At 43.6% G+C, this 27,049-nt stretch overlaps 4 protein-coding genes across 4 annotated transcripts; 2 read left to right on the forward strand and 2 right to left on the reverse strand.

Moving 5' to 3' along the window:
- Window positions 1-1,682: 1,682 nt before the first annotated feature.
- On the reverse strand, window positions 1,683-4,792 carry fignl1 (fidgetin-like 1). The gene is made up of 2 exons (XM_084562378.1): window positions 4,723-4,792; window positions 1,683-4,300 (listed from the first exon to the last, which is right to left on the reverse strand). Exon 2 carries the CDS (start codon window positions 4,281-4,283, stop codon window positions 2,349-2,351), a length of 1,935 nt encoding a protein of 644 aa, XP_084418504.1. The 5' UTR covers window positions 4,284-4,300; window positions 4,723-4,792; the 3' UTR covers window positions 1,683-2,348.
- An 840-nt stretch (window positions 4,793-5,632) lies between these two features.
- ttl (tubulin tyrosine ligase) lies at window positions 5,633-13,134 on the forward strand. Its single transcript, XM_084562446.1, has 7 exons — window positions 5,633-6,350; window positions 6,519-6,597; window positions 6,732-6,964; window positions 7,211-7,346; window positions 7,446-7,715; window positions 8,221-8,364; window positions 8,624-13,134. The coding sequence occupies exons 1-7, from the start codon at window positions 6,182-6,184 to the stop codon at window positions 8,820-8,822; spliced, it is 1,230 nt and encodes a 409-aa protein (XP_084418572.1). The 5' UTR covers window positions 5,633-6,181; the 3' UTR covers window positions 8,823-13,134.
- Window positions 13,135-17,717: 4,583 nt separating this feature from the next.
- On the forward strand, window positions 17,718-23,889 carry polr1b (RNA polymerase I subunit B). Its single transcript, XM_084561663.1, has 14 exons — window positions 17,718-17,981; window positions 18,599-18,766; window positions 18,888-19,034; window positions 19,115-19,247; window positions 19,343-19,479; window positions 19,596-19,819; window positions 19,933-20,104; window positions 20,256-20,427; window positions 20,512-20,793; window positions 20,915-21,219; window positions 21,306-21,462; window positions 21,618-21,814; window positions 21,889-22,139; window positions 22,247-23,889. The coding sequence occupies exons 1-14, from the start codon at window positions 17,733-17,735 to the stop codon at window positions 23,127-23,129; spliced, it is 3,477 nt and encodes a 1,158-aa protein (XP_084417789.1). The 5' UTR covers window positions 17,718-17,732; the 3' UTR covers window positions 23,130-23,889.
- A 181-nt stretch (window positions 23,890-24,070) lies between these two features.
- Window positions 24,071-26,475, reverse strand: nanp (N-acetylneuraminic acid phosphatase). Its single transcript, XM_084561664.1, has 2 exons — window positions 26,338-26,475; window positions 24,071-25,412 (listed from the first exon to the last, which is right to left on the reverse strand). Exons 1-2 carry the CDS (start codon window positions 26,425-26,427, stop codon window positions 24,771-24,773), a joined length of 732 nt encoding a protein of 243 aa, XP_084417790.1. The 5' UTR covers window positions 26,428-26,475; the 3' UTR covers window positions 24,071-24,770.
- Between the last annotated feature and the right edge of the window lie 574 nt (window positions 26,476-27,049).

Consider the following 27,049-nt stretch of genomic DNA (forward strand, 5'->3'; position numbering starts at 1 on the left):
TAACCGCTTGTCGTGTGAAGGGTCGCGGAGAGGGGGGCTGGAGCCTATCCCAGCTGTCATCGGGCGACTCACATGAACACCTACGGCCAATTTAGAATCACCAATTAACCCAACGAGCATGTCTTTGGACAGTGGGAGGAAGCCACAGTACCTGGAGACAACCCACGCCAGTCACGACAGTCGGCCTGGCGATGTCAAACTATTTTGAGAAACAAATGGACAAAAATAATACATCACTAACTTTTAAGTAACAGCGTCGATAGTAAAACATGTAGGTGTGATTTTTTTTTTAGCTACTCGGAGCAGGTTTTCTTCAGATATGTTACAATCCTAAAGATTTCCGACACGGTGGGTTTGGCGACACCTGTGGCCACAGGTGGTAACAGCAGGGGTGGGTAACACGAAACATGAAAACAAATCTTATTTCAAATTATCTTATTTTTGTATGAGTTTATTATGAATGTGAAGGGAATTTGAACTGTCACGAACAATCAAACCAACAACTGTTGAAAGAAATGCTGACTGTAAATATTATAAATATCACAACGAGGTATTATTTTATGGAAATCGACTTTAAATAATTATTTTTGATAATATACCCAATTTAAATTTTTTCATCACACAGATTATTTTATTTGAGTAAACTCTATGTGAAAGTATGGGAACGGTGCAATATTCATTCAACATTAAGCTAATTAAATAAATCATCTCAAAGTTAAAATTTTAATCACCACTATCCAACCTCTAATTTTGTTTTCTCCATTAAACGCACTGTTTTTATGACCACCCCGCCCCAGATGCGACCGCCGCTACACAGCCGCACTCAAACTGAGCTACAAGCCGAGACCATATGGCTCAGTTCTCAGTCCGTACTCGATGGACTCTATAGATCCCGTCAGCACCAGAGGAATTCTGCACATCTGTCCCGGTCCAGCTGTGAGGAGTCCCCGTCTTCGGAGAAGCCCGCGGGGGGGAGGAGGAGGGGTGGGGGCGGTAGAGGTTGTGTGACTACTTCTGGCTAATTCAACAAAGTTTCAACACAGTGGCCAAACGCACGGGTCTGAAATATTTATCAGGGACTTGACAAAAAGATGAAAAATAAATGAAAGTCTTTTTTCATGGTCTTCCAGATTTTCAAAGATTTGCTCATTAAAATTACATGAGAATTTCATTTCATGTGTGCACAATCTATAATGGTGTCCGTCCAGGCCAGTGAGCCGTTCAGCTTGAAAGAAAAAAGAAAAATTAAAAATGTGTTGACCAGAACGACAACAGTGTGCTGGACACTGACGGAAGAGAAATCAACTGGATAAATAGTTTGAAGTGTATGAAAACCAGTCATGGGCTGCATGGATGAGGATCACTGCTACATAACGGTGCATACGTTGTCTAATAAAAGGGATGTATTGCAGTAACAGATTTTCCTGTTGAGTCCACTGCTGTCTTGAGACATGAGACCCAGGATAGCGTCAGTGTTGCCCAACTTCCGTGGATACGATTGGCACATCTGGCATCAGGAACATTTCAGGACAACTTCACTCAAACTGCCGGAACACTAAAGATAGACTCTTGGTGCTTGGTTTCAGATCCGAGACATAAATAGACATGAGCGGATATTAAGGGTACAATTTAACTTTATTAGGACCAAAATACACCATGGCAAAAAAAAAAAAAAAAAGATGTACCGTGTATGAAAAAGGTGGGATTAACTCAATATCACAGCTTCATCTGGAACAAAGTCCATGCACACGTCATGGAGCCTAATGCGTACACCAAATAACAAAACAACAGGAGAATTAGTATCTGAACAAACCAGCATCTAACACAAACACCTGAAAATCATCTGAATGCAAAATGCAAATTCTCTCAGCACAAACCGTCAGAGCAATTACACCGATCAGGCATTGATTGATTGGGATCAAGTGAATTTGGAAGCCAAGTTTTTGTGTATGTGCTTGTGTCAGGCTGCATCCTGCTGGGGATGTCTGCTGCCATCAAAGAGTGTCATTGCTATGGGGTGGGGGTGCCTGGTCTGTAGGTGTTGGCACTGAACTGTCACAAGAGGGTCAATGTTATTTACTTCTCCTGTCAGCGGTTTTAATGTTGTGACTGATCGGTGTATGTGTCTCCTTAGTGAGTTACAGCCTGAACATATGGATTAATGTTAATAGATCACAAGACAACAGCTTGAACAGAATAACAGAAAAATAATAGAAACCCCTGCTTAAATAGTGTAACCCACGTCTCTGGACTATCTTTTTTGCATTTAAATCTTTTTCTAAACTTAGTTCCAAATATTGTCCAGAGCTTGAACAGAGGTAGATGATAATCAAGCAGAAGAAACAAGTTTAACGTCCACATCCGAAAGTCTTATTCCACTCCTCGTACAGCTCCAAGTCCTTCGTTGAGACACTCGGTCGTACAGTCTTCAGGGCCTCCTGGAAGTCGCCGTACAGGATCGGTCGCACCTGATCTGCGGTGATAGTGGCGATGTCACTGAGCTGGATGCTGCGTATGGGCCCCAGCGCTGCCTCCCGACACAGCTGAGTCATGTCGGCTCCGGAGAAGCCCTGTGTGGCTGCCACCACGCTCTCCAGCTCTTGCTCTCTCAGCTGATTCTTCTCTCGAGCCATGAGGTTTGCCACTATCTGCCGTCGGGCAGCAGCTTCAGGCAGGGGGATGTACAGCCGCTTTGCCAGGCGTCGACGGGCAGCCTCGTCGATCTCCTGGGGCCGGTTGGTGGCACCCACCACCAGGATGCGGTCCTCAGCTGCCGTGGCCGCCCCGTCCAGCTGAACCAAGAACTCGGTCTTTATCCTGCGCGATGAGTCGTGCTCCCCGTCTGTCCGCTGGGACAGCAACGAGTCGATTTCATCAATGAAGATGACAGCGGGCTGGTGGCAGCGGGCGATAGCAAACAGGGCTCGCACCATTTTTTCTCCCTCGCCCACCCACTTGGATGTGAGCGATGAAGCGCTGATGCTAAAGAAGGTGGCGCCTGATTGACAAGCAATACATTTTCCTATCAGTGTTTTTCCCGTCCCCGGGGGCCCAAACAACAGGATGCCCTTGGGTGGACCGCGGAGGCCGGTGAAGATGTCGGGTCGCAGCATGGGCCAAACCACAATCTCCTTTATGGTGGTCTTGGCAAACTCCAGGCCTGCTATGTCATCCCAGGCTACAGGAGGCCCGTGGTCCATGATCTCACTCATGATCAGCTCAACTATCTTCGGCTCAAAGTTTTTCAGACGCTCGTCCAAGATTTGAGGTTCCTGATTGGAATCATGCCTCGACGCACTTTCTTCCTCCTCCTGTCTTGGGATGGGAGACACAAACTTAGAAAATGTCCCTCGAGGTCTGTTAGCACCCAGAGATTTCTTCACAATTGCTGCCATCCCAGGGGGCTGACCTCTCTGGGGCTGATGGGAATGTTTTTTCTGCTGGTCGACGACGAACTGCTCGCGAGCCGTTTTGAAGTTGCATCCAGGTCGTGGGTCAGCGCCACCTTGAGCTCTGTGTTGCCCCCTGCCACCATCGCCACCATCTGGGTTGTAGAAATTCTTCCGCTTTGATGGGTTTGAGGTGGGGAAGAAGGTGGACTGATGGTTCTGAGCGCTCACTGCGGGGCCGGGGTTTACCTGAACTGAAGGATGATTAAACACAGACTGTGGTCGGGCTGGAGGTCGGGGGAATGAATTTAAATTACCCGAGATCCAATCAGAGGCTCCTGGCCTCTCAGCTGAAGTATAAGCAGGATTACTGGCAGTGATGTTAACCTCTGATTTAGGCTGTGGTGGTCCTGTAGGTTTGAACAATGCAGTCTCTGCCCTGACACCGGTAAAGGGAGCAGAGAGGAGGTTGCCTCTGCTTTGCTGTCCCACGGGTATGTTAACATCTGCTGGTGCAACAAGGAACCCTTCGCCCCCTGTCCTGGCCTGAATCATCTTCTGCACGCAAGGCAACTCCATCACACTCTCCTCGGTGAGGGACGACTCCCATTTGTCGCTGTAGTTCCTCTGACTGCGAGCCAGATGGAGCGCGCTCTCTGCATAGTTGTTAAGCCCAGTGCGGGGGTCATCCGAGTCCAGCACTGAGGCGTAACGCTCCGAGTAGGTCCTGAGCAGGCTGGCCGCGCCGGCCTGAGAGAGCTGGGAGCTTGCCCATGCATACTGAATGGAGAGGATGTGGGCCCGGTAGGCATCGGCCGTCTGTTCAGGTGTGCAGGTGCCAGATGAAATGTCAAAGGACCTCCTCTGCCATTCGTCCAGGTGCGCGCCACTCATGCCTGGTCTGCTCCAGCCTGGTGAAGGAGAAGGGGACGAAACTGATTAAAAATGCATGACCCCAGTAAAAGCCAAGGCACACGTCACCCCTTGACCCAAACGAACAATAAGTTGCATGCAGTGTAATACCGTTTAATTTAGAATTGCTTTTCTATATTGATCACAGATTAAACAAAATCCCAGCCACTTCCATTCACAACGCAGAAGGTGAATTATTTAGATTTTTAGTCATTAGTGGCATAAGTAGCAGGGATAAACTCTAAACAAACATACAACAGCCTTTACAGCATGAATAGCTTTGACATAAATGTGCCAAAAACAAATTTGGACAGTTCATAAGAAGTTCTTTTAATCCACCTAAAACTCATTCAACCTCCATTAAATAAAAAAATAACCCACAAAAAGACACAACACTACGAGTAATAGGGACTCCACTTACTATTAGTTATATCTTCTTACGTAATTATGACAAATTAAAGAGGAGCTACGGAACAACGGTTATACTACCAGTGCACTGAAAGCTGTTGTTTACATCTGTGGATGTTCCCGCCACCTGTTTCTTCTTCCTCTACAACTTCCTGCCTCGTTCCAATTCGGTGTCAGCCAGAAACTACACCAGTGTTTCCAGCATCGTTTTTTAATAAATACAGGAAACCAGAGCAAATCGTGTCGGATTATAGATTTATAAATTGACAAAACGTCGACTTAAGTTGAAAAGACAGCAAAAAACAGTGATACCGCGAGGCAAATAACTTTTTCTAAAAGTATTGGAACGGGGCCCGTAACTTGTCACAACTAGGGAGTGCTCCATTTATCCCCCAGTTCGGCCCAGCTGACTAGACAACATCTATTAATACATTATTATACCGCTTTAATATATCACACGTGAATAATTTCTATAGCTTTTAGTTAGTTGTGAAGTTTGAGGCATATACTGAGAATATTATCCCGAGTTTAAAAACTTTTTCAGCAATACTTTTTTTTTTCAACCCCGCACAGACCCTGCTGACTTGAGGTCTACAGCGACATCTTGTGGCCACAACACGCTAACAGCAAACGGGTCGCTTTGCCGCGTTGCATTCTGGGAAATGTTGTACGTTTGTTGTTGAAATTAATTGTCCGGCAGTGAATATGACATAAATTATATTAAAAGAAAGTATATTTGCACATAGATTATAACACAATATGTATTAATTTGATTTTGTATTGTATTAAAAAAATAAATATAATTTAATTGTTATATTAACGTAGAGGTAAACTACATCAACCACAATTGTGTTGCTTTGTGTTTATTGTGTCGACAGTGGATGACAGAGACCACTGCTGAGCATCAGAGAATAAAGCACACGCCGCTAGTGGGAGGAAAAAATACTGTTGTTGTGGCGTTGTGTAGCTAGCTGTTCAGTTTGTGCATTTTTTTTTTTTACTGTATTTATGTTTGAGGAAGGATACCGGAAGAGTTTCCCCGCATAACTGGTCACAGTGGGCGCAGACCGTTAGCTATAACGTTAGCTTCACCGGAGACAGGATGTAAATTAATCCAGACGGGACCAACCCCAGGAGCCGGTAGCAGGAATCAGTCAGTCACACCCTGTCTGGGGACACTGAAAGAACCCTGTGCGCTTTGCAGCATGAACTTTTCCTCCTTTACATGTTGCGGTGTTTCATACAAACGCACGTTAGCCTCAGACCTTTGAATTTGCACCAGTTTTGAGTTTGAACTGGGAAGTGTGGACTGGATTATGACTGACTCATCATCATGGCACGAACAGAGGAGATAACCCTGAACAGTCTGTCTGCTGCAGTGTCAACTAGATAGACAGCTAAGTTACTTACACACTTTATCGTTTTATTTGTTTATTTTTTTTATGTTTTATTAGTGATATTAACGTGGCATTATGAACGCACCGATGTACACATTCGTTACCCGGGACGACAACAGCACTGTTTACGCAGAAGTTTCCAAAATCCTCCTCTCCACTGGACAATGGAAGAGGCTGAAAAGAGACAATCCCAGATTCAACTTGATGCTTGGAGAACGGAACAGATTACCCTTTGGGCGTCTGGGTAAGCGATTCGCTGCGGTCTCGTAAGAATTGAGTTTGTTTGTGCTATTTTGGTGTCCACCCGTGAGGATGAGACAGCAGCCGTGGCTGTGCAGAGCTGCATCCTGTGGAAAGTCTTATTCATATTTGAGAAAAAGACTTCAAAAATGTCCTCACTTTGACTTTGCAGGCCATGAACCTGGACTGGTGCAGCTGGTGAATTACTACAGAGGCGCTGACAAGCTCTGCAGGAAGGCATCCTTGGTGAAGTGTGTACCTCTCTTCTTGAATGAACCATCTGTGTATTTAGTTTGCCGTTATATTACTAATGCACTTGTCCACATGTAAATTATTCAGGGGGCAGGGGTTACATCAGCTGATCATCTTCCCTCTTTGCCATTAGGCTGATAAAGACCAGTCCAGAGCTGTCGGACTCCAGTAACTGGTTTCCTGAGTCCTACATCATCTATCCTACTAACCTCAACACCCCTGTTGCTCCAGCTACAAATGGCATTAGCCATCTGAAGAACAACCCTAAGACTGATGAGCGGGAAGTTTTCCTGGCCTCCTATAACGCTAAAAAGGAGAGTGGGGAGGGCACAGTGTGGATAGCCAAGTCCTCTGCTGGAGCTAAAGGTCAAATCTATTATTTATGTTTGATTGGTTTAAATGTGGGATACTAGTAAGCCTGGGTCAGTTTTCCCTTTAATGCATGCTTAATACATCCAGTGTCGTTACGTACTTGATCATTTTTATATGCTAAAGGTCATATGTTCCACAATCAATACCCTTTACTGCAATCTACTGCTTGTATTGTTTACAGGTCTGAAACTGAGGATGCCGTAGCAGCTTGATAAAATATCTTTTTTATTATTGCAACAGGTGCTGGTATTTTGATATCCCATGATGCTAATCAGCTGCTGGAGTATATTGATAATCAGGGACAGGTTCATGTTATTCAGAAGTACCTGGAGAAGCCCCTGCTTCTGCAGCCAGGACACCGGAAATTTGACATCAGGCAGGTTTTCTTTTTTTAATCCATACCACGAACACACACAAAAGTCCAAACGCATTGACACGTTTTCTAACTTAGCTCTTTGTGTTATATTGCTGCTAGGAGCTGGGTGCTAGTGGACCATCAGTACAACATCTATTTATACCGGGAGGGCGTGCTGCGGACTTCATCGGAGCCCTACAACAGCTCTGACCTCCAGGACATGACCAGCCACCTGACCAACCACTGCATCCAGAAGGAGCACTCCCAGAACTACGGACGCTACGAGGAGGGCAACGAGATGTTCTTCGACGAGTTCAGGGTGTACCTGCTGAACACTCACAACGTCACCCTGGAGACCACCATATTACCTCAGATCAAGCAGATCATAAAGTAGGTGCCGTCTTGCTTTGCTTCTGTTTTTACTTTTCAGCTTCATCTAAAGCCAAATACTAAAGAAGTGTTTGTAATGAACTCTGGGCCGCTGACTATATAAAATGATGGACAAGTCTGCCTCTGTGAAGCTCAGTTTGGGTGGTACCGGTTGTCACCATCTTGGCAGTGCCGGACTCCTCGTAACTCCCAGCTAATTTAAAAATGAGCAAAGAGGTGGAATGTGAGTGGAGCTGAGGCTGGCGGGTGACCCCTAAGGAGACAGCTGGCAGCCTGACCGGGCACCCACCTGTCACTCAAAGCCACCACCCTAATCCTAAATTATGCAAGTCTTAAAGTCTTCTCTAAAACAAAAGTAGCTGGGTGTGCTTGTGGGAAACACAGAGTCTTCACATGGGACTCCTCATGTGTAAACAGAGTTTGTTTGTGGAGGTAGTCTCAAGTTGACAGCATTTATTATTAATGTTCAAACAATCTGAAATGATTTTTGTTTCTGCTTTAACAGGAGCTGTCTGTCATGTATTGAGCCTGCCATCAGCACCAAGCACCTGTCCTACCAGAGCTTCCAGCTCTTTGGTTTTGATTTCATGGTGGACGAGAGCTTCAAAGTGTGGCTCATTGAGATCAATGGAGCTCCAGCCTGTGCACAGTCAGTAACATTTATGTTAAAATGTCCCTTCTTTGCATCCCAATCAGTTGCGTCATTCTTTTTAATCGACAAATCACTGAACGTTCACATGTGTTCCTCCTGTCTACACATTTAGGCACATTTCTAGCCTCTTCGTACAGTTTTAAATGTTTACTAAAAGTGTCATGTGATTGGATTTTCTGTCCTAGATTTTCTTCGAGTCACAAATAGTTATTTAGTCTCACAAATGTCACACCTCTGCTCCCCTTTTGTCCTCCAGGAAACTCTACCCAGAACTATGTCAAGGCATTGTGGATGTTGCCATTTCCAGCGTCTTCACCCTAAACAGCGGCAGCGACCCGTCATCTGCTTCCTCTTCACCGTACTCCTCCTCCCCGTCCTCAATGTTCACCACCAACTCCTGCTCCTCTCCCAAACTGAGAGGGCCTCTCCACGTGGGTCCTTTCACTCGGCTGTAAGCACACACACACACACGCCCCAATATGCCCCCCACCCCCCTTCCGTCTGTCCTCTGCTAGAAGCTTCTTCCATGCTCTGTCCTCACTCCTAAGCTGTACCTGAGAAGTAGCACACGCCACCAAGTCAGGCCATCCGTTGTAACTTGCCTGTCTCGGCTGGAGGGGAGATTTCTTCTTGAGGAGTTCACTGAACCGGCAGAAATAATCATGCGCGTTATGAATGTGAGGGTGGCAACGACGTGTTCACGAGATGTTCTGGGAGTTTCCGAATGAGGACCGACACCCTTCAAACTCAGTTCCGCCGCCAGATTCTCCCCAAGCAGGTTAAAGGAGGTGTGAAGGATGCAGAGACGCTCCAACTGAGACTGTAGTGCCTTACATTTCCAACCATGCTCCCTTAAAAAGACTGCCAGTTAGCTTGCTCTGTCACAGTGACTTGTACTTGTTCTATCTCGTCCTATAAGCCTTTGCACTGTTGCGCTTGTAAAATCTGAATGGTCAAGATCAGTCCACAGGCAAAATTGTAAAACAGGTTCCTTCATATTTGAGATCTTTGGAAGTTTTGAATTTTGAGTGTTTTTTTTCCTCATCAGGCACTTTCTTGTTTTTTTGTTTTTTTTTTGTTACCCATTAATTGTCAGAGATAACAATGATCATGAAGACGCAGAGATCAATATGTTTATACTGATAAGAACTGTTTTATATTACTTCTACTAGCCCCATGTGTCTGATGAGCTAAATACTCAAGATGTCAAGGTTTGCCTTGAACAGTAACATTCACCATAACTTAATCATGTGGACACTATATACACCGATCAGGCATAACATTATGACCACCTTCCTAATACTGTGTAGGTCTCCCTTGTGCCTCCAAAACAGTTGTGACTCATCAGAGAATGGACATGGACCTTCTGAGGGTGTCCTGTGGTGTCTGGCAACAAAATGTTGTTAATGGGGGGGCCTTTGAGGGGAGGGGCCTCTGTTGATCATCCCACTGATACTTGATCAGTTTGGGATCTAGTGAATTTGGAGGCCAGGTCAACACCTTGTGCTGTTTTTTTTTATGTTTTTTTGAGTTGTTCCTAAAGCGTTTTTTTTTTTGTGTGTGTGCCTGTGTCAGGCTACATCCTGCTAGTGTCATTGCTATGGGGTGGGGGTGCCTGGTCTGGTCTAGGTGGGTGCTACATGTCTAAGTAACATCCACACCAATGAATACCAGGTCCAAAAGTTTCCCTGCAAAACACTGAATTGTCACAAGATGGTCATAATGTTACTCACTTCTCCTGTCAGTGGTTTTAATGTTGTGGCTGATCGGTGTATTATTTACATTCAGGTCAGCTGGGTAGCATTACTGAGCAGAGACGGAGAGAACCCTCAAAGACAAAACCCAGGTTAAAGTCCGTCCCTACTGACTCTATTTAAGTGTCCCTGAACTCTCAGTTGCTGCATTTACATGGACGACATTTCTTCAGCCCTGACTAAAATTGTTTTGATCAGAGATTCCAGCTTAACTCTTTACTTGGACACTAAATAAAAATAGATGCCCCACTCCCACATGGTGCAAACGTGCACAGACAGAATGTGTTTCTTCCAGAAAGAAATGATTGATGATTAGGCGCAAATACTTTATTTTTGAACAGCTCAGAGGTCAAAGGTTGTCACCACCCCTCTTTTTTTAGATTGGACCAGTCTGTTCTGACTGAAGTGGTTTCATGAGGCATTTTTTAGCCTTTTATTCAGATTTTTAGTTGTATACTTGTGTCCATGTAAATACAGCAAGTGACAGAGAGTGCAAAGGGACAAGAGGATGTCCAAAAGTATACATTTTTCTTTTAGGAACAAACTCTTTATGAAATATTTCAGACAGTTTGTTTTCTGTTTGAAGAGAGCATGTTTGTGTGATAGCATGTAGCATACAAGCCCCTACAGCACATTTCTAGCTGTAGAACTAAGAACTGCCCTGATGTCTGTTATATTTCTTATGTACGAAGACTGTCGTTGTAAAGTGTTGTGTGGATTATGTTTTTGAACCGTTGAAATGAAAGTAGAGTAGTTTGTACAGAGTCTCATTGATTATTTAAGAAATCATGTTTTAGTCATGGTTTTAGTTTGGTTTCGTTCTTTTAAATATTTTGTTGTTTTTTTGTTTTTTTTTTCATTTGAGAAAAATCTTTTTGTGAGTAGACAAAACCTACATGTGTAACTGTCCCAAGATGACTTGTGTCAAATATGTTTTCTGTTATTATTTGGTAGAAGTTAGATGTTCCTGGGGCTCATCTGAATGTCAAAATAAGTCATTAGGGTCCAAGCAACAAAGCTCAAATTTCTTTCTTGTCAGTGTCAGTCTCTCTGCTTTAAACCTTTTTCTCAAAAGAATATTTAGGATTTCCTGTCAGAAACTACAACAGTTTCCCCAATTGTCCCAAAACTGCGTCTAAATCATCTATAGACAGTTTCAAACATTTGCAATAACTTGTTAAATGCATTGAGATTTCAACGAGAAGTTTTTTTACCAGTACGAAAAGTTTAAATCTGCAAAATCCAACAGTCGCCCAGATTTGCATGTGTGTCATCGCCTCAATTTGTGCGATGGTGCGTGGAATAAATCGCCTTCTCTCGGGATGCGGTGGTCCGGGGTTTATATGCTCTGGTGACCAAGTCCTACTTACCAACATCGCAGCGGTTCATGCATCTCTTGAGGCAATCTCTTATTGAGGTTGTAACAGCTCCGAGGTTGTCTTCCCTAACCCTAACCTCATGAAAATGTATTCTCATTTTTCTTATTTTTCTCTGCTGGAACCGCTTGTTGGGTTGGAGCCTATCCCAGCTGTCATCGGGCGAGAGGCGGGGTACACCCTGGACAGGTCTCCAGTCTATCACAGGGCTAACACAGAGAGACAGACAACCATTCACATTCACACCTACGGCCAATTTAGAATCACCAATTAACCTAACGAGCATGTCTTTGGACGGTGGGAGGAAGCCGGAGTACCTGGAGAGAACCCACGCAGACGCAGGGAGAACATGCAAACTCCACAAAGAAAGCTGCAGGTATTTGGGAAACAAAAAATTCCACTCTCCACTCATAGACACATATAATGACACTAACTGACCTCAAGGTGGTGCTGTAGTAATCAAGTTTCAGGTTTATGTTTGCGCTACTGGTCTTCTACCCTAAAAACGTCCAATTATGCAATTCTTTTTTTTTTCTGTAATTCAAATGTTCACAGTCTGCTTGGACCCCGATGCTGTTTGCAGCTGGTTTTAGTTGGTGTGACTTCCCTGCTCTTTAACCTGTGCTCAAAAAGGCTTTGCTTCCTATGTTGCATGTGACCTAAGGGACACCACAAGAGCATTTATTTGTGTTTTTTTAACCACTGTGTATTTATTTTGTGTTTTTTTACAAGATGACTCTTAAGAATGAAGGATTTGTACGTGACCGAATGACGGAAAGATGGAAGGGCAGGTGACACTGGGGGTGTAGTACACTAATCCCAGTAACTCAGTACAGATGATTAAAAGAAAATGAATGTTTGGAACGAAATGAATGGAAGTGTTGGAAGAATTAGCGATGACTTGTGATTTTGGTAATATCAAAAGCATGTATCAGTATTGTTTTTAAATGTGTGGGGAAATTTCCATCAAAGGGAAGGGTGCCTTAGAGGGAGTTGCATATTCATTCATTCAAAAAAAAAGAAGCAATCGACCTCCAGCGTTTAAATGCACCTTCATTCCTTGTAGTGAGGTAAATTCGCCTCTTTCATTGTACAACCTTTGTCAGAGTCAGTGATGTAATATCCTCTTATTTAGAGTTTCTTTGCACATATTATCGTGTTTTTCCTCATGTGTTTTATAAATTTTCTTTCCTCATCTTTACCAAAGATAAAATCCCGTCCGTATCTTCAGTGTGAAATAATGTTTTGTAGCTTTTAGATTCTGGACATCATCGCATCGATTGGCCCGACGTGATCTGAAATCATATTCAGAGGGATGTGTGCCGTGTCTTTGTTGGGAGGATATTTTGTCCAAAATCTTGCATGAACGTTTGTGTTTATGAGAAGCAATATTATTAGAATAAAGGATATTACTATCATCAAGCTTCTGTTGTGTGACTATATTTGTACTGGACAAACACAAAAAAAGATTATTCTTAGTGTTTCCTTTAATAAGCCATGTTCTGGTTTGAAAGCAAAACACTGAACGGTAAGGTAAGCCTGAACTGTAAATGCAGCTTTTGGGTAAAAAATTAAGGTACGAGGAGATTAATCTGATAAAATAATAAAGTACTAACAGTGTTTTTGGCTCATTTATTTGGTATTTACTGGCTTCTTGCATCTGTGTCACAAGCCTATGGGTAACCATTATTTTGATTAATTATTATTCAATTAACAGTTAAAAAGACCATAACCATTCTCTAAAGGCCAATATGACAGATTTTCTGAAAAAGATCCACATACTGTGTATTCTGTTTCCCTCAGACAAAGACAAGGGAATTAAACAAGTTTTTTTTCTACATTAAAAAAAGAAATCGACTTAATAATAAAATCTGAATTTACACATCCATACATACTTTTGTCAAAATACAATTTCAGACAATTTAATCCTCGAAAACATTGCTTTCGAGTTCTCCTTTTGCTTTAGACGTAGCTGTCTGCAGCTCTAACAGTCAAGAGCAGATCTTCACTTTGATGGAGCCCACTGTGATGGATCAGCTGGACACTGCAAGAGAGCTGAAAACTCCATAATAAACAGTTGAGGTCATAAATTACTGATCAGCTGCAGTTTCTCCTTTCGTCACCAGATGTCGCTGCAGCGTGCTGCGTGATGACGTCACCTGAGGAAAAGCCCAAATCTTGAATGAATGAAGGAAACTCTCGCCGGGTGCGGTGGCGCGCGCCTGTAATCCAAGCTACCGGGAGGCTGAGGCTGGCGGATCGTTTGAGCTCAGGGGTTCTGAGCTGCAGCGGACTATGTCGATCGGGTGTCCGCACTAAGCTCGGTGTCGATATGGTGCTCCTGGGGGAGCCCGGGATCACCAGGTCGTCTAAGGAGGGGTGCACCGGCCCAGGTCGGAAACGGAGCAGGTCAAAGCCCCCGTGCCGCTCAGTAGTGGGATCGCGCCTGTGAATAGACGCTGTAGTGCAGCCTGAGTAATACAGCGGGACCCAGTCTTTTTAACACTCTACGTACTAGTACATAAACTATTATCACATCACACACCATCAAACATCAGCTTTTACATCTTAAAACACCTTCACTACTCATTCTTCATCTTCTCTTCTCCATTTAAAACCACTGCTGCTTCTTGCTGCAACACCGCCTCCACCTGGAGGACAGAGGTGGTCATTCCTCTGTCCTCCAGGTGGAGGACAAGTCAACATTGAACACAAAAGGTGAAAAGCCGCCTCCACCTGGAGGAGAGGAGCAATGAACACAACAACAGTCAGACCAAATGGGGCAAAGTAGAAAAGAAAGATACAGCAGAGATGATAAATTATTCTGAATGGTGATTATTTCAGATAGAGACACAATCAAGTGAAATGCATCCAGCTTTACTATTCACATTATTATAAATAGAGTGTCAGATAGGGCCTACAGACTTAGAGCTTTAGATTTAACTACAGGTTGAAAGTGATTTTCAAGTTATTTTTGTTGTTTATATGAAAAAGTAACCAGGAGATACATTTTTAATTCTTATTTATAATGTCTGTCTTTAAAGATTTAAGTCGTGTTTATTGTCACTTACACAGTATGTTGAAAACATACAGAGGAGTGAGATTTTTTTATGTCCAACTGTTTTACTTGTGGTTCTTAAGAGTTGTTATTTTTTTTATGTGCAACTAAGCTACTGTGACCAAGCAGTTTCCCTTGTGGATCAATAAAGTTGATCTAAGTCTACGATAGGCCTGTAATCAAGAGGCTGCAAGTTTTGGTTTTATTTGTTGAGGTTTGGTTTAAAGATGTTTGATTCTCAGATTTCGGCATCTGAATAAATACAAGATACATGAGTGAAAGACCTTCCAGTGGGCAGCTTTACAGAGGAACTATTTAACACTAAACAGTGGTCACAGTGAAACTATAAACAGTGTAATGTGTGGGTTCTCCTTTCATATTCATCATGCTGGTCACTGGTTCTATACAGAAAATGCAGTTACTTTTAAAATGTCAGTTTTCAAACTTGTACAAACCAAGTTTTATGACTCAGATGTATCTGTGTCTGCAGCATTGACCAGTCCCTGCGTTAAAGACTTGTTCTCTACTCTGTGGCATCATTGTGTGACAGCTGGCTACTGCAAGAAAACAAACTGCAGATATAAACTGATTTAAAGGAACATCTAAATAAATAAACTAACACTTTATCACTGAACAGGCCTGATCTTTGAACACTACATCTATTAACGATCAACTGCAGTTTCTCCTTTTCGTCACCAGATGTCGCTGCAGCGTGCTGCGTGATGACGTCACACGAGTAAAAGCCCAAATCTTGAATGAATGAAGGAAACTCTCGCCGGGTGCGGTGGCGCGCGCCTGTAATCCAAGTTACCGGGAGGCTGAGGCTGGCGGATCGTTTGAGCTCAGGGGTTCTGAGCTGCAGCGGACTATGTCGATCGGGTGTCCGCACTAAGTTCGGTGTCGATATGGTGCTCCTGGGGGAGCCCGGGACCACCAGGTCGCCTAAGGAGGGGTGCACCGGCCCAGGTCGGAAACGGAGCAGGTCAAAGCCCCCGTGCCGCTCAGTAGTGGGATCGCGCCTGTGAATAGACGCTGTAGTGCAGCCTGAGTAATACAGCGGGACCCAGTCTTTTTAACCGACACTCTACGTACTAGTACACAAACTATTATCACAATATACACCATCAAACATCAGCTTTTACATCTTACAACATCTTCACCACTCATTCTTCATCTTCTCTTCTCCTTTTAAAACCACTGCTGCTTCTTGATGCAACATCGCCTCCACCTGGAGGAGAGGAAGAGGATCAACCAATCGTACATAGATGTTGGCTGTTTGGCCTTTATGTTGTCTAACAGTAGAGCAATTCAGATTCAGATTCAAAACACTTTACTTGTTTCCGGGAGAAATTTTAAGGCACAAGTAAGCAGCACACTTTTAAGGAGCAGTACAATGAATAAAACAAAATAGAACAATACAAAGTATTCCTCTTCTATACCCGCTTATTCCTGTTAAGGGTCGCGGGGGTCTGCTGGAGCTTATCCCAGCTGTCATCGGGTGAGAGGCAGGGGCACACCCTGGACAGGTCGCCAGTCCATCGCAGGGCCAAAATAGAGACAGACAACCATTCACACTCAATAGAAAGTATTATACAAGAAAAAACAAACAAACAAAAAATGATGCCATAAATGTATTAACTATTCAAACTGTCCATGGAGGATGTAAACATGACTATAAGAGTAAAGTGAATACAGTGCAAATGTAAACAGTCAGTGTCTGTTTGTGTTTCTTATAATTACTGTGCACTGGTGGAAAGTGTTACATACAAATTATCAGCCTATATGCCTCAAGTGTTTGTAAGGACCATCACCAGATTGTGTGTGTCATTTATAAATTAACAATAAACTGACCAACAAACATGTTGTGTTAGTTTCATGGAGCCTTTCAGAGCACCCTTCATTAATTCTCTGTCTGTTTCTGTTGCAGATCAACGACAGTCTATACTGCTTTTAGCCATGACATCCAGACTCTTGGACTCGCCGTATCCTTGTTTCAGTGTGACAGAGACTGGTTTTATTTAACACAACCCCATTTAGACATACACAGAGTCCAGTATAAACTAAAAGGCAGGGCACAATTAGACTGTACAGTGAATTGCTTTTGCTTGGCTTGTACTAGCACAGCATGTTAATATTTCACTGCAAACCATCTGTTATCGGCATTTTCTATGCATTTAGTCATTTCCTTCACTTAGTTTATGTTAGTTGTTTATTTTATTTGTGTGTACATGACAATACACTTATTGAATTTGGAATTACAAGAGAGAAGCACAGATATTTGTGCAAAAACACACAAAGTGACTAATGTTGCACATTTCTGTTCCTCTGCAAAGTCTTTCCATATTTTGTAAATTGAGACTGAAAGCAGAGCACACAGAAAAATGGGACAGTGATGCTGAATTTCATAAGGAACACTAGATGTCGCTGCAGCGTGACGACACCGGAGGAAAAAAAAAGGCCAAATCGTGAATGAATGAAGAAAACTATCGCCGGGTGCGGTGGCGCGCGCCTGTAATCCAAGCTACCGGGAGGCTGAGGCTGGCGGATCGCTTGAGCTCAGGAGTTCTGAGCTGCAGCGGACTATGTCGATCGGGTGTCCGCACTAAGTTCGGTATCGATATGGTGCTCCTGGGGGAGCCCGGGACCACCAGGTCGTCTAAGGAGGGGTGCACCGGCCCAGGTCGGAAACGGAGCAGGTCAAAGCCCCCGTGCCGCTCAGTAGTGGGATCGCGCCTGTGAATAGACGCTGTAGTGCAGCCTGAGTAATACAGCGGGACCCAGTCTTTTTAACACTCTACATACTAGTACATAAACTATTATCACAATACACACCATCAAACATCAGCTTTTACATCTTAAAACACCTTCATCACTCATTCTACATCTTCTCTCCTCCTTTTAAATCAACTGCTGCTTCTTGCTGCAACACCGCCTCCACCTGGTGGAGAGGAGCAATGACATGATTTATGAAGCTACAGTTAGCTTCATAAATATAATTTTACACACGAATAAAATACTCATGTAGAATATTGTTTTATAATTTTACATTTTTAATTTTTAAAAGCTTAAATCACCGGATAAGTACTGGACAAGATATGCAGCAACAAATCTAACCGCAAGATGGCGCCTTGTCATACAACTTCAGTAAAGACGAAGAAGAAGACTTACTTCCGGTTCATGAGGAATGTACTTCCTGTGTCCGTGTGCACATGTGGTAAACAAGCGTATGTATTCCCCGGGAGTGCAAGCATGGACTTTTCAACCAAGTGGAGTAATTTGCCCAAAGGTCCGAGTTTAAAAAATCTGACAGAGGGAAGATTTGGTGAGCTGAAGGACACACAACACGCCGCTGTTCAGGATCTGACTAAAGCTCACATCGAGTCTTTTGACCAGGCTGTCACTGAAGGACTCAACCGCGTTGTGCAGGTCAGTTGAAATGTCTTTACACAAAGTTGTACACATTATAGCACAGTACTGTTTAAAGACCGACAGTAAACCTTTACTATCGGTCGTAGAGACTCATTTAAGATTTTATGAAACTAAGTCACTATTAGCTGGTTATGCTAGCATTCGTTCAGAAAAGCTGTTTAACTAAGTTTATTTAAATTCGCTGTTTGAAGAATGCACACATTATAAGCCACCTACAACACATTATAGTATATCTGAAATTGTCAAAGCTGAAAACATTGTTAAATATAATTTTAATGTGAAGTGAGCTACTGTAAGCCACCACGGTACCCTGCTTATCAACAAAGTGAAGAATGTGGTTTGCTTGTCTACCAACATCTATATTCAGTGAAAACTATAAACAGAATTTACCTTGATCTCTGTGTGAAAAGAACTATTTACTGCAGACATGTTGACTTGAAGTAAAAAAACTGCAGTAGAAGGTTTAGTTGATGATCATTCAGGTGTCACAGAAAGCCTTGACAGTGACATGGTTGCAGCCATGTTCAGCTACTTCTTTTCACTTTTCTCCTACATGAAAGCGTCTCTGCTACGGTTTATCAGTTTCATGCAATGTGATGTGATGTGTTTCTCAGGCGATCCCCCCCTTGGAGTTCACATTCAAAAATGACAGGATCAGCCTTGTGTTTGTCGAAGCCACCATGCACAACCCGGTGGTCGCCAAAGGCAGCATCTGCAGGGAAATGAAGGTGTTTCCAGCGGAGTGTCGGGGAAGAAGATGTTCCTACAGAGGAAAGCTGGTGGTAAGACACGCGTTCTAACGGCGAGATTAACAGTTATCATGTCAACCTTTTCAGCTTCACCCCTGAAAAATGACATGCAAGGTGTGCGATCTTTGATTCGAGTGTTTTGTCGTAATCTCAGGCAGACGTCAGCTGGTCGATCAACGGGATCCCCAAAGGCATCATCAAGCAGTCCCTGGGTCACGTGCCAGTCATGGTGAAGTCCAAGCGGTGTAACCTGTACGGCATGTCCCCTAAAGAGCTTGTAGAACATCATGAAGAATCAGAGGTAGGCTTTGGTAATTAGTTTAGTATACTCAGAAAAACTTAATGTGTCCCAGTTAATCGATATAGAACAAACTTTGACAGGAAATGGGAGGTTATTTCATCGTGAATGGAATTGAGAAGGTAATCAGGATGCTGATAATGCCGAGGAGAAACTATCCTATCGCCATGTCAAGACCTAAGTGGAAGAGCAGGGGTCAGGGATACACTCAGTTTGGTAAATATAAGCTTTCAGACTATGGTCAAAATAATTCTAACCTGAACGATTCGAGCTGCATGTCCCTCAATATGGATATCTTTTCCTACTCACAGGTATTTCGATGCGCTCTGTGAAAGATGAGCACACAGCCGTCAACATGAATCTACATTATCTGGAAAATGGGACAGTGATGCTGAACTTCATCTACCAGAAAGAGCTCTTTTTCCTCCCTCTAGGCTTTGCACTCAAGGTATTAATTAGGGTTTATGTAATTTTTTTAAACTAACGAGACTGCAGCGTTCATTACACAACAAACTGTGATATAGATATAATAAATATAAACTCATTTTCTCTCTTGTTTTTCAGGCCTTGGTGGACTTCACAGACTTCCAGATCTACCAGGAGCTGATCAAAGGCCGCGAGGACAATTCTTTCTACAAGACCTGCGCGTCAGAGATGCTGCGCTTGGTGACGGAGGAGGGCTGCACCACCCGCAGCAAGGTGCTCAATTACCTTGGAGAGCGCTTCAGGGTGAAGATGAGTCTTCCTGAGTGGTACACAAACGAGCAGTGTGCCAACTTCCTGTTAGAGTAAGCTCTTTTTTTTTTTCCCTTCTTAATTTTACAACCTTATGAAAACAACACAATCTGTTTTAGGGTTTACTGTGTATTTACTAAAACTACCTGTGCTCTGTTTTGATCAGTGAGTGCATCTGCATCCACCTGAAAACCGACATCGAGAAGTTCTACCTGCTGTGTCTAATGAACAGGAAGCTTTTCACGTTTGCCAAGCAGGAGTGCATGGAGGAAAACCCTGACAGCATTATGTGTCAGGAAGTGCTCACTCCTGGTCAGCTTTACCTCATGTTTCTGAAGGCAAGTGTTTTTTTGAGCAATGCATCAACGATTTATGTTGCGAAGCACAAAAGGTGCCCAGCAGCAATATTGTGATTGCGTTTCAGTATAACGAACCAGGTTTTATTTTCTGTCTTAAGTCATAACTGTATCCTGTAAAATATTTTCCCAGGAGAGAATGACTGCATGGTTGGTGTCTGTGAAGCTGGCCTTAGCCAAAAGAGGCAGCAAAATGTCTGGGGAATGGAGTGCTGAAAATATGATGAAGATTTTCAACATGGGCACCGACCTGACCAAGCCTTTCGAATATCTGTTGGCCACTGGAAACCTCACCTCTAAGACAGGTATATATCCACAGGAGTATGAATGAATATATGCTGCGGTTTAAAAACTCGGCTCATCTACGTATGTGTTCCCTCTTTTCACAGGTCTCGGCATGCTGCAGAACACGGGCCTGTGTGTCGTGGCTGACAAGCTCAACTTCATCCGCTACCTGTCCCACTTCCGCTGCGTCCACAGAGGAGCGGCGTTCGCCAAGATGAGGACCACTTCTGTCCGTAAACTGCTGCCAGAGTCCTGGGGCTTCCTCTGTCCCGTCCACACTCCAGACGGGGAGCCTTGTGGACTCATGAACCATATGACGGCCAGCTGTGAAATTGTGGCACCAACTGTTTCCACCACAACCCTGCCTGCTCTTCTGTGTTCCCTCGGTGAGACAACAATTCTACAAACACACAATGGACCAAAAGTTAATCTGTGCTTAAACTGCTTCAGTTTTGTGAAGTGCATTGATATTAGTTTAAAATATTTCCTGTCTCTGGTGTCTGTCAGGTGTTACTCCACTGGATGGAACTCCTGGCCAGGCCTTTTCAGACTGCTACCCAGTGGTCCTGGATGGGGCTGTTGTAGGCTGGGTGGAATCGGATTTAGCTCAAGCTGTGGCTGACTCACTGCGCAGTTTCAAGGTTCTAAGAGAAAAGAAGATCCCTCCCTGGACTGAGATTGTCCTGGTGCCTAAAACGGGAAAGGCCAGCTTATATCCTGGCCTGTTCCTCTTCACGACACCTTGCCGCATGGTGCGACCTGTCCGCAACTTGGCTCTCGGCAAGCAAGAGTTGATTGGTACATTTGAACAGGTACGTGTTAAATTGTAAAGGCCTACATCAGAAGCACGCTCCTGAAACTTTTATCTAATCACCTTTTCTTTTTTGCCCTGCTGCAGCTTTACATCAATGTAGGAATCATGGAGGATGAGGTTGAGACGGGAGTAACGACACATCAGGAGCTTTTCCCCCACAGCATGCTCAGTGTAGTGGCTAACTTTATCCCTTACTCCGACCACAACCAGAGTCCTAGGAACATGTACCAGTGTCAGATGGGTAAGTCAGATGCCACCACTAAAAAACCCACACAACATACAATATGTACAAACCTTAAATAATCACATATTCAAATATTTTTATTAACATCTTTAGTTTCTTGTAGAATCATAAAACACTGGATTAATCAGATATTAAACTCGCTCTCTATTCAGGTAAACAGACGATGGGTTTCCCCCTGCAGTCATTTCAAGACCGCTCCGATAACAAGCTGTATCGGCTCCAGACCCCACAGAGCCCACTGGTCAGGCCCTATATGTACGACCACTACAACCTGGACAACTACCCCAGCGGCACCAACGCCATCGTGGCCGTTATATCCTACACAGGCTACGACATGGAAGATGCCATGGTGCGTAAAGTATGCTAGTTATTTTTTGTTTGCCCTCATGGGAATGAACTCCTCACCCAGTTTGGTCTTTCTAGATTCTGAACAAGTCATCATGGGAGAGAGGCTTTGCTCATGGGAGTATCTACAAGACGGAGCTGGTGGACCTGGCAGACAAGGTGAAGGGAGACGACGGGGTGGTGTTTGGCACCAAGCCAGGTGACCCTAAAGTAAATGAAAAACTGGATGCTGATGGACTGCCTTTCATTGGATCAACACTTCAGTACGGCGACCCTTTCTACAGCTACATCAACCTCAACACAGGACAGACCTTCATCACCTACTACAAGTAAGAGTCAACCTTCTGTAGTGAAGTTTTTAACACTTTCTTATTCTGAAATTAAGAAGTTGAGTCCAGTAGATTTAATTTAGCATCTAAACGACTCCTCTTTGCAGGAGCCAAGAGGCGTGTGTTGTGGACAATATAAAGGTCTGCAGCAACGACAACGGCTCAGGCCGTTTCAAACGCGTCTGCATCACTGTACGAGTGCCACGAAACCCCACCATCGGTGACAAGTTTGCCAGCCGCCACGGTCAGAAGGGCATCCTGAGCCGCCTGTGGCCGGCTGAGGACATGCCCTTTACAGAGAGTGGCATGAGTCCGGACATCTTATTCAACCCTCACGGCTTCCCTTCTCGTATGACAATCGGCATGCTGATCGAGAGCATGGCCGGTAAGTCCGGCGCCCTGCACGGCCTGAGCCACGATGCCACCCCCTTCACCTTCTCCGAAGAGAACTCTGCGCTCGAGTACTTTGGCAAAATGCTCCGGGCGGGTGGCTACAACTACTACGGCACGGAGCGGCTCTACAGTGGAATGAGCGGCCTGGAGCTAGAGGCAGACATCTTCATCGGCGTCGTCTACTACCAGCGACTACGTCACATGGTCTCTGACAAATTCCAAGTTAGGACCACAGGAGCACGAGACAAGGTGACCAACCAGCCTGTGGGAGGAAGGAACATCCAGGGAGGCATCCGATTTGGAGAGATGGAGCGAGATGCCCTGCTGGCTCACGGCTCTTCGTTCCTGCTCCACGATCGCCTCTTCAACTGCTCGGACCGGTCAGTGGCTCAGGTGTGTGTTGACTGTGGCAGCCTTCTGTCCCCTCTATTGGAGAAACCGCCGCCCTACTGGTCGGCCATGCGCCACCGACAGACTGTCTGCACCCTGTGTGGCAAAAGTGACTCTATTGACTCTGTGTCTGTTCCTTACGTCTTCCGCTACTTTGTGGCTGAGCTCGCAGCGATGAACATCAAAGTTAAATTAGATGTCAAGTGAATTTTGCAAGAGGGTGGGTAGAGACACGTGCCTTAAAGATCCAGTGTGTAGGGTATAGGGGGAAATATTCATAACTGTACTGTGCCCATCTCAATATTCTAAATAAAAATGACTCAAAACATTAATGGGTTTTCATGAAAGTAGACAGAGAAACTATTAAACATATGAAACAGACATTTATTTATTCAAGAAAATGAATCATTTGTGCATATCTGTACATAGAGAGGTAGCAAGTCCTCCTATATGGAGCCAGCCAACGTTCACTGACATGTTTCTACAGTAGCTCACATCAGACAAACCAAAGATCATGTTTTTTAAGATCTCTAACTGGATGTGGAGACGACGGTTGCCCACTTGGCTGCAGTCTGCAACTCCACCACTAGATGTCGCCAAACTTCACATACTGAATCTTTAAATTCAAGTGAGAATCAGAAGGTGAAAAAAAATTGGTCTTGGTAAAGCTGCTAGAATTATCTGTGCACCCTAAACCCGCAATTTAAGAGTAGCCATGTGCCTGAAAAGTTGTTTATCTTTGTGTCAATTTTTTTTTATTAGCCAAGAAATGACTGTGAATATGAAATGAAAGTGCTAAATCTGTCATAAATGATGAATAAATGATATACTGTAGCACTGCTCTTTTCTTAAAGATATTTCTTATAATGCAGTAGAATTGAACAGAGTATGACTATAATCCATTACAAGTAGCTTATTTTCCTAAAAAAAAGAAAGTGTCTGCATTAAATTGCCCCCTATGAGTGATATTATTAGAATAGTGGTACCAGTAGCATATTACTGTGGTGGAATTGGCTTTAACGCCACTTAACTTCTATAAATGTACTTTTTTTTAGTTTTGTTTTTTACTGGGAGTCTCGCCATAGCCAATATTTTTAACAACATCCAGACCGGCTGGCGTGATTATGCAAGCAGCGGCCAACGTGCGCATTGTTTACAGGAGGGAACAGCTGATCGCCCTGCGTAGCGCTGTAGTGTTCCCTACGGACAGACATGAGATCCCCACGGAGATACTTCGTATGACCCGCCGTGGATGCAGAGCAGGAAAACAACATTGAGAAAAGAAAAGACGCTTCACTTCTTCAAGAAGTTGGATAAGATCATCAGGAAGTCCAGCTCTGTCTCTCTGGGCTGCCCCTTTGGACTCGGTGGGGGAGGTGGGTGACGGGAGAGTTCTGGCTGAACTGTCCTCCATGCTGTACGATGAGTCCCACTCCCTGCACGGTGGCCTGGCGGAGCTGAGGAGCAGCTTCAGTGACAGACCTTATTCACCCTCGATGTGTGAAGGAAAGATATAGAACGTCTTTCCTTCCTGCTGCTGTGTCTATCATCTGTTCTATCTATCATTTCTGCATGCTGTTGCAAACGGCAATTTCCCCATTGTGGGACAAATAAAGGTATTCTTATTCTTACTTCCCAGATTCTGAGTGGCCACACTTGTTTTTACCAAATCTTCCCACAGAAACCATGTAGTTAAAAATTTCAATGGGAGTGTAAAAATTCCCAAGTATCCCCTGAAACCATAGAAACCCAAAGTCTCATAGTTGGAAAAACATTCATGGTAATCATCCTTAAATATATCCATAATTGACATAACTGTTCTCATCATTCACCCATCAACAGTTGTCCTCATTGTAGTTGTGCCAGAACATCTGGCAGGTCCAGCACAGTAGCGATAGTGTAGTCTGGTTTCACTGAACCATCTGACACAGCAGCTTTTGCTCTGTTAATCCAAACTGTGGCTCGTACTCCCACATTAAAGCCCCCCTGAATATCTGTGTCCAGAGAGTCTCCGACCATTACACAGTCCCGGGCGTCAACCTTCAGCATCTTGAAACACAGCTCAAAGATGGAGGGATGTGGTTTCTGCTCTGGATGGTCTCCCCCAATCACGACTTCATCAAAGAACTCTTCACATCTGACTGCCTCCACTTTCTCTCTCTGGGTCTGACTGTCTCCGTTGGTCAGCAGCAGCAGCTTGTATGTTGTGCGCAGTTGTTTCAGGAGGTCGCACACTTCAGGGGAAAGACAGAGCGCCTCCAAACGACTATTTTTCCACGTGTAGTAGCACTGAGCTCCCAGGGAGGGCACGGAGCAATCACCCACGGTCTCCTTGATGCTTTCCTCCCAGTGACACACACGTACCTCGTCTATGGACCTGCCAGCCGAGGGGTCAAAGTTCTCGTGGAGAAGCTTTTGCTTGAACTTCGCACAGATGCTGGAGATGGCGCCGTCATCAAGGCCCAGTGTGGTCTTCAAAAGGTCACTGCACTGTAAGAATCACACACAGTAAAATTAAAACATAACTATGCAATTCAGAAATAGACAAGAGGTCAGCCTCAAGACTGTTTTAGTGGTTGAGGCAGAACTATTCTTTACTGTTCTGTGAGTGCAATAATTGTAGAGCAATACCTGTATGTGCAATAACCACTGTGTATTTTTATACATTTTTAAGTGTGTACATTTTAAATATTGTGTGTATTTAGTAATTATTCTGTTTTAATAATTTTTTATATATAAAAAAGCTGACTGAGAGAACTTTGCACAAGAGTTACCTGTACTTTCTTGTACCCGTATATTCTATTTTAATTGTTATTATATAATATATAAACCAAATAAATAAACAGATTCTTGTTTTACACAAGTACAGGAGTTTAGTCTTTTTTAATTAAATGTTAATTTGTAAAGTTGGTTAGGTTCATTAAGTAATTTAAATTGCCTCAGACATGTACTTAAATTACTTTTTACCACTTATTCTTTGGGATCCTTGTATGCAATGGGCGCCCAAAACCTCTGAGGAGGTTTATTTACTCGTGTGACTGGATTAAATACTTACAAATATAATGCAATACAATATTTACACCATTATATAAACTGAGACTTTAAACAATTAGCTGAATAATGGCGATTATAAGCGCTCAGTGAGCATGACCCCTCCCGGCCCCCGTACTACGGCAAACGAGCCAATCAGAAAATGGTCGAACACCGGCTACAATATCACTTAACGTAGACTTTAAAGTAGTCGGAATTAAACACTTATTATAATTATTCAAGTACATGTATCGTCCGGTTGTGAGAAACAGCTCAGTTGTAATCTACGTCCTTTTAATGAAACGCACAGACTTGGCAGACGTTACGTTACAGTCAGCCTACGGAAGTTTAAAATGCTCCACGAAGAATATCCAGACTTTATTACCTTTTGTATCGCCCCTACACCCGCCAGACTCGTTTCAATGAGCGTGTTGTCCAAGTCGAACAACACTGCCTTCACAGCTTTTCCGTCCATTGCCAGTAATGAGCTATCGTTCAACGTTTACAAAAAAAGTCCTGTTCGTTTGCGGAAGTACTTCCGGGTACACTGATTCACGGGAGTTGTAGTTCTAATTGATACTAAATGCATGCCGCATTTTACCTCGCGATGGCGCAATTAAATCAAGATATTAACATTGACTGCGGGTATAAAGAACTTTTTACAGTTGTGGTGACATTAATTTTCAGCTGCCACACTTAATATGAATTAATTAATTCGATTTAAATGGATGTGTGTCTTACTTAAAGGAAAAAGCCTGCCATGTACACAAATGTTAGCAATGCTACAAGTGTCGAAATGTTAATGTATAAAAAAAACAAAACAAACAAAAACAACTATTTACTTAATGGTTTAATCGTCCTGTAAGGTGAATATTCACTAATAGACGTTTTCTTATTTAAACAAATAAACAAATAAAAAAATCAAGTATTAAGGAATTCAGCTATACACACTAAACACAAAAAAACAAATAAACAAAAATCAGGAATATTAAAATAATATGGCCACAATGGAGCCGTTTGCCTTATTTGCCTTATTTGACTTCACTGTTACGCTGCGTTTCAGACACCATGCACCATTTTCCACTGGCTAGTTTTCC

Source organism: Chelon labrosus (genome assembly GCF_963514085.1).
Source record: "Chelon labrosus genome assembly, chromosome: 15".
Classification (NCBI taxonomy): domain Eukaryota; kingdom Metazoa; phylum Chordata; class Actinopteri; order Mugiliformes; family Mugilidae; genus Chelon; species Chelon labrosus.

Excerpts from the sequence above, each read along its gene's own strand:
- ttl (XM_084562446.1), top strand. The coding sequence starts at position 6,182 with ATGAACGCACCGATGTACACATTCGTTACCCGGGACGACAACAGCACT. Across the intron at positions 6,965-7,210 it reads GTCCTCTGCTGGAGCTAAAG|GTGCTGGTATTTTGATATCC; the intron begins GTCAAATCTATT and ends TTATTGCAACAG. Across the intron at positions 7,716-8,220 it reads CAGATCAAGCAGATCATAAA|GAGCTGTCTGTCATGTATTG; the intron begins GTAGGTGCCGTC and ends CTGCTTTAACAG.
- fignl1 (XM_084562378.1), bottom strand. The coding sequence starts at position 4,283 with ATGAGTGGCGCGCACCTGGACGAATGGCAGAGGAGGTCCTTTGACATT.
- polr1b (XM_084561663.1), top strand. The coding sequence starts at position 17,733 with ATGAGGAATGTACTTCCTGTGTCCGTGTGCACATGTGGTAAACAAGCG. Across the intron at positions 17,982-18,598 it reads GACTCAACCGCGTTGTGCAG|GCGATCCCCCCCTTGGAGTT; the intron begins GTCAGTTGAAAT and ends TGTGTTTCTCAG. Across the intron at positions 21,463-21,617 it reads CATGTACCAGTGTCAGATGG|GTAAACAGACGATGGGTTTC; the intron begins GTAAGTCAGATG and ends CTCTCTATTCAG.
- nanp (XM_084561664.1), bottom strand. The coding sequence starts at position 26,427 with ATGGACGGAAAAGCTGTGAAGGCAGTGTTGTTCGACTTGGACAACACG. Across the intron at positions 25,413-26,337 it reads GTGTAGGGGCGATACAAAAG|TGCAGTGACCTTTTGAAGAC; the intron begins GTAATAAAGTCT and ends TGATTCTTACAG.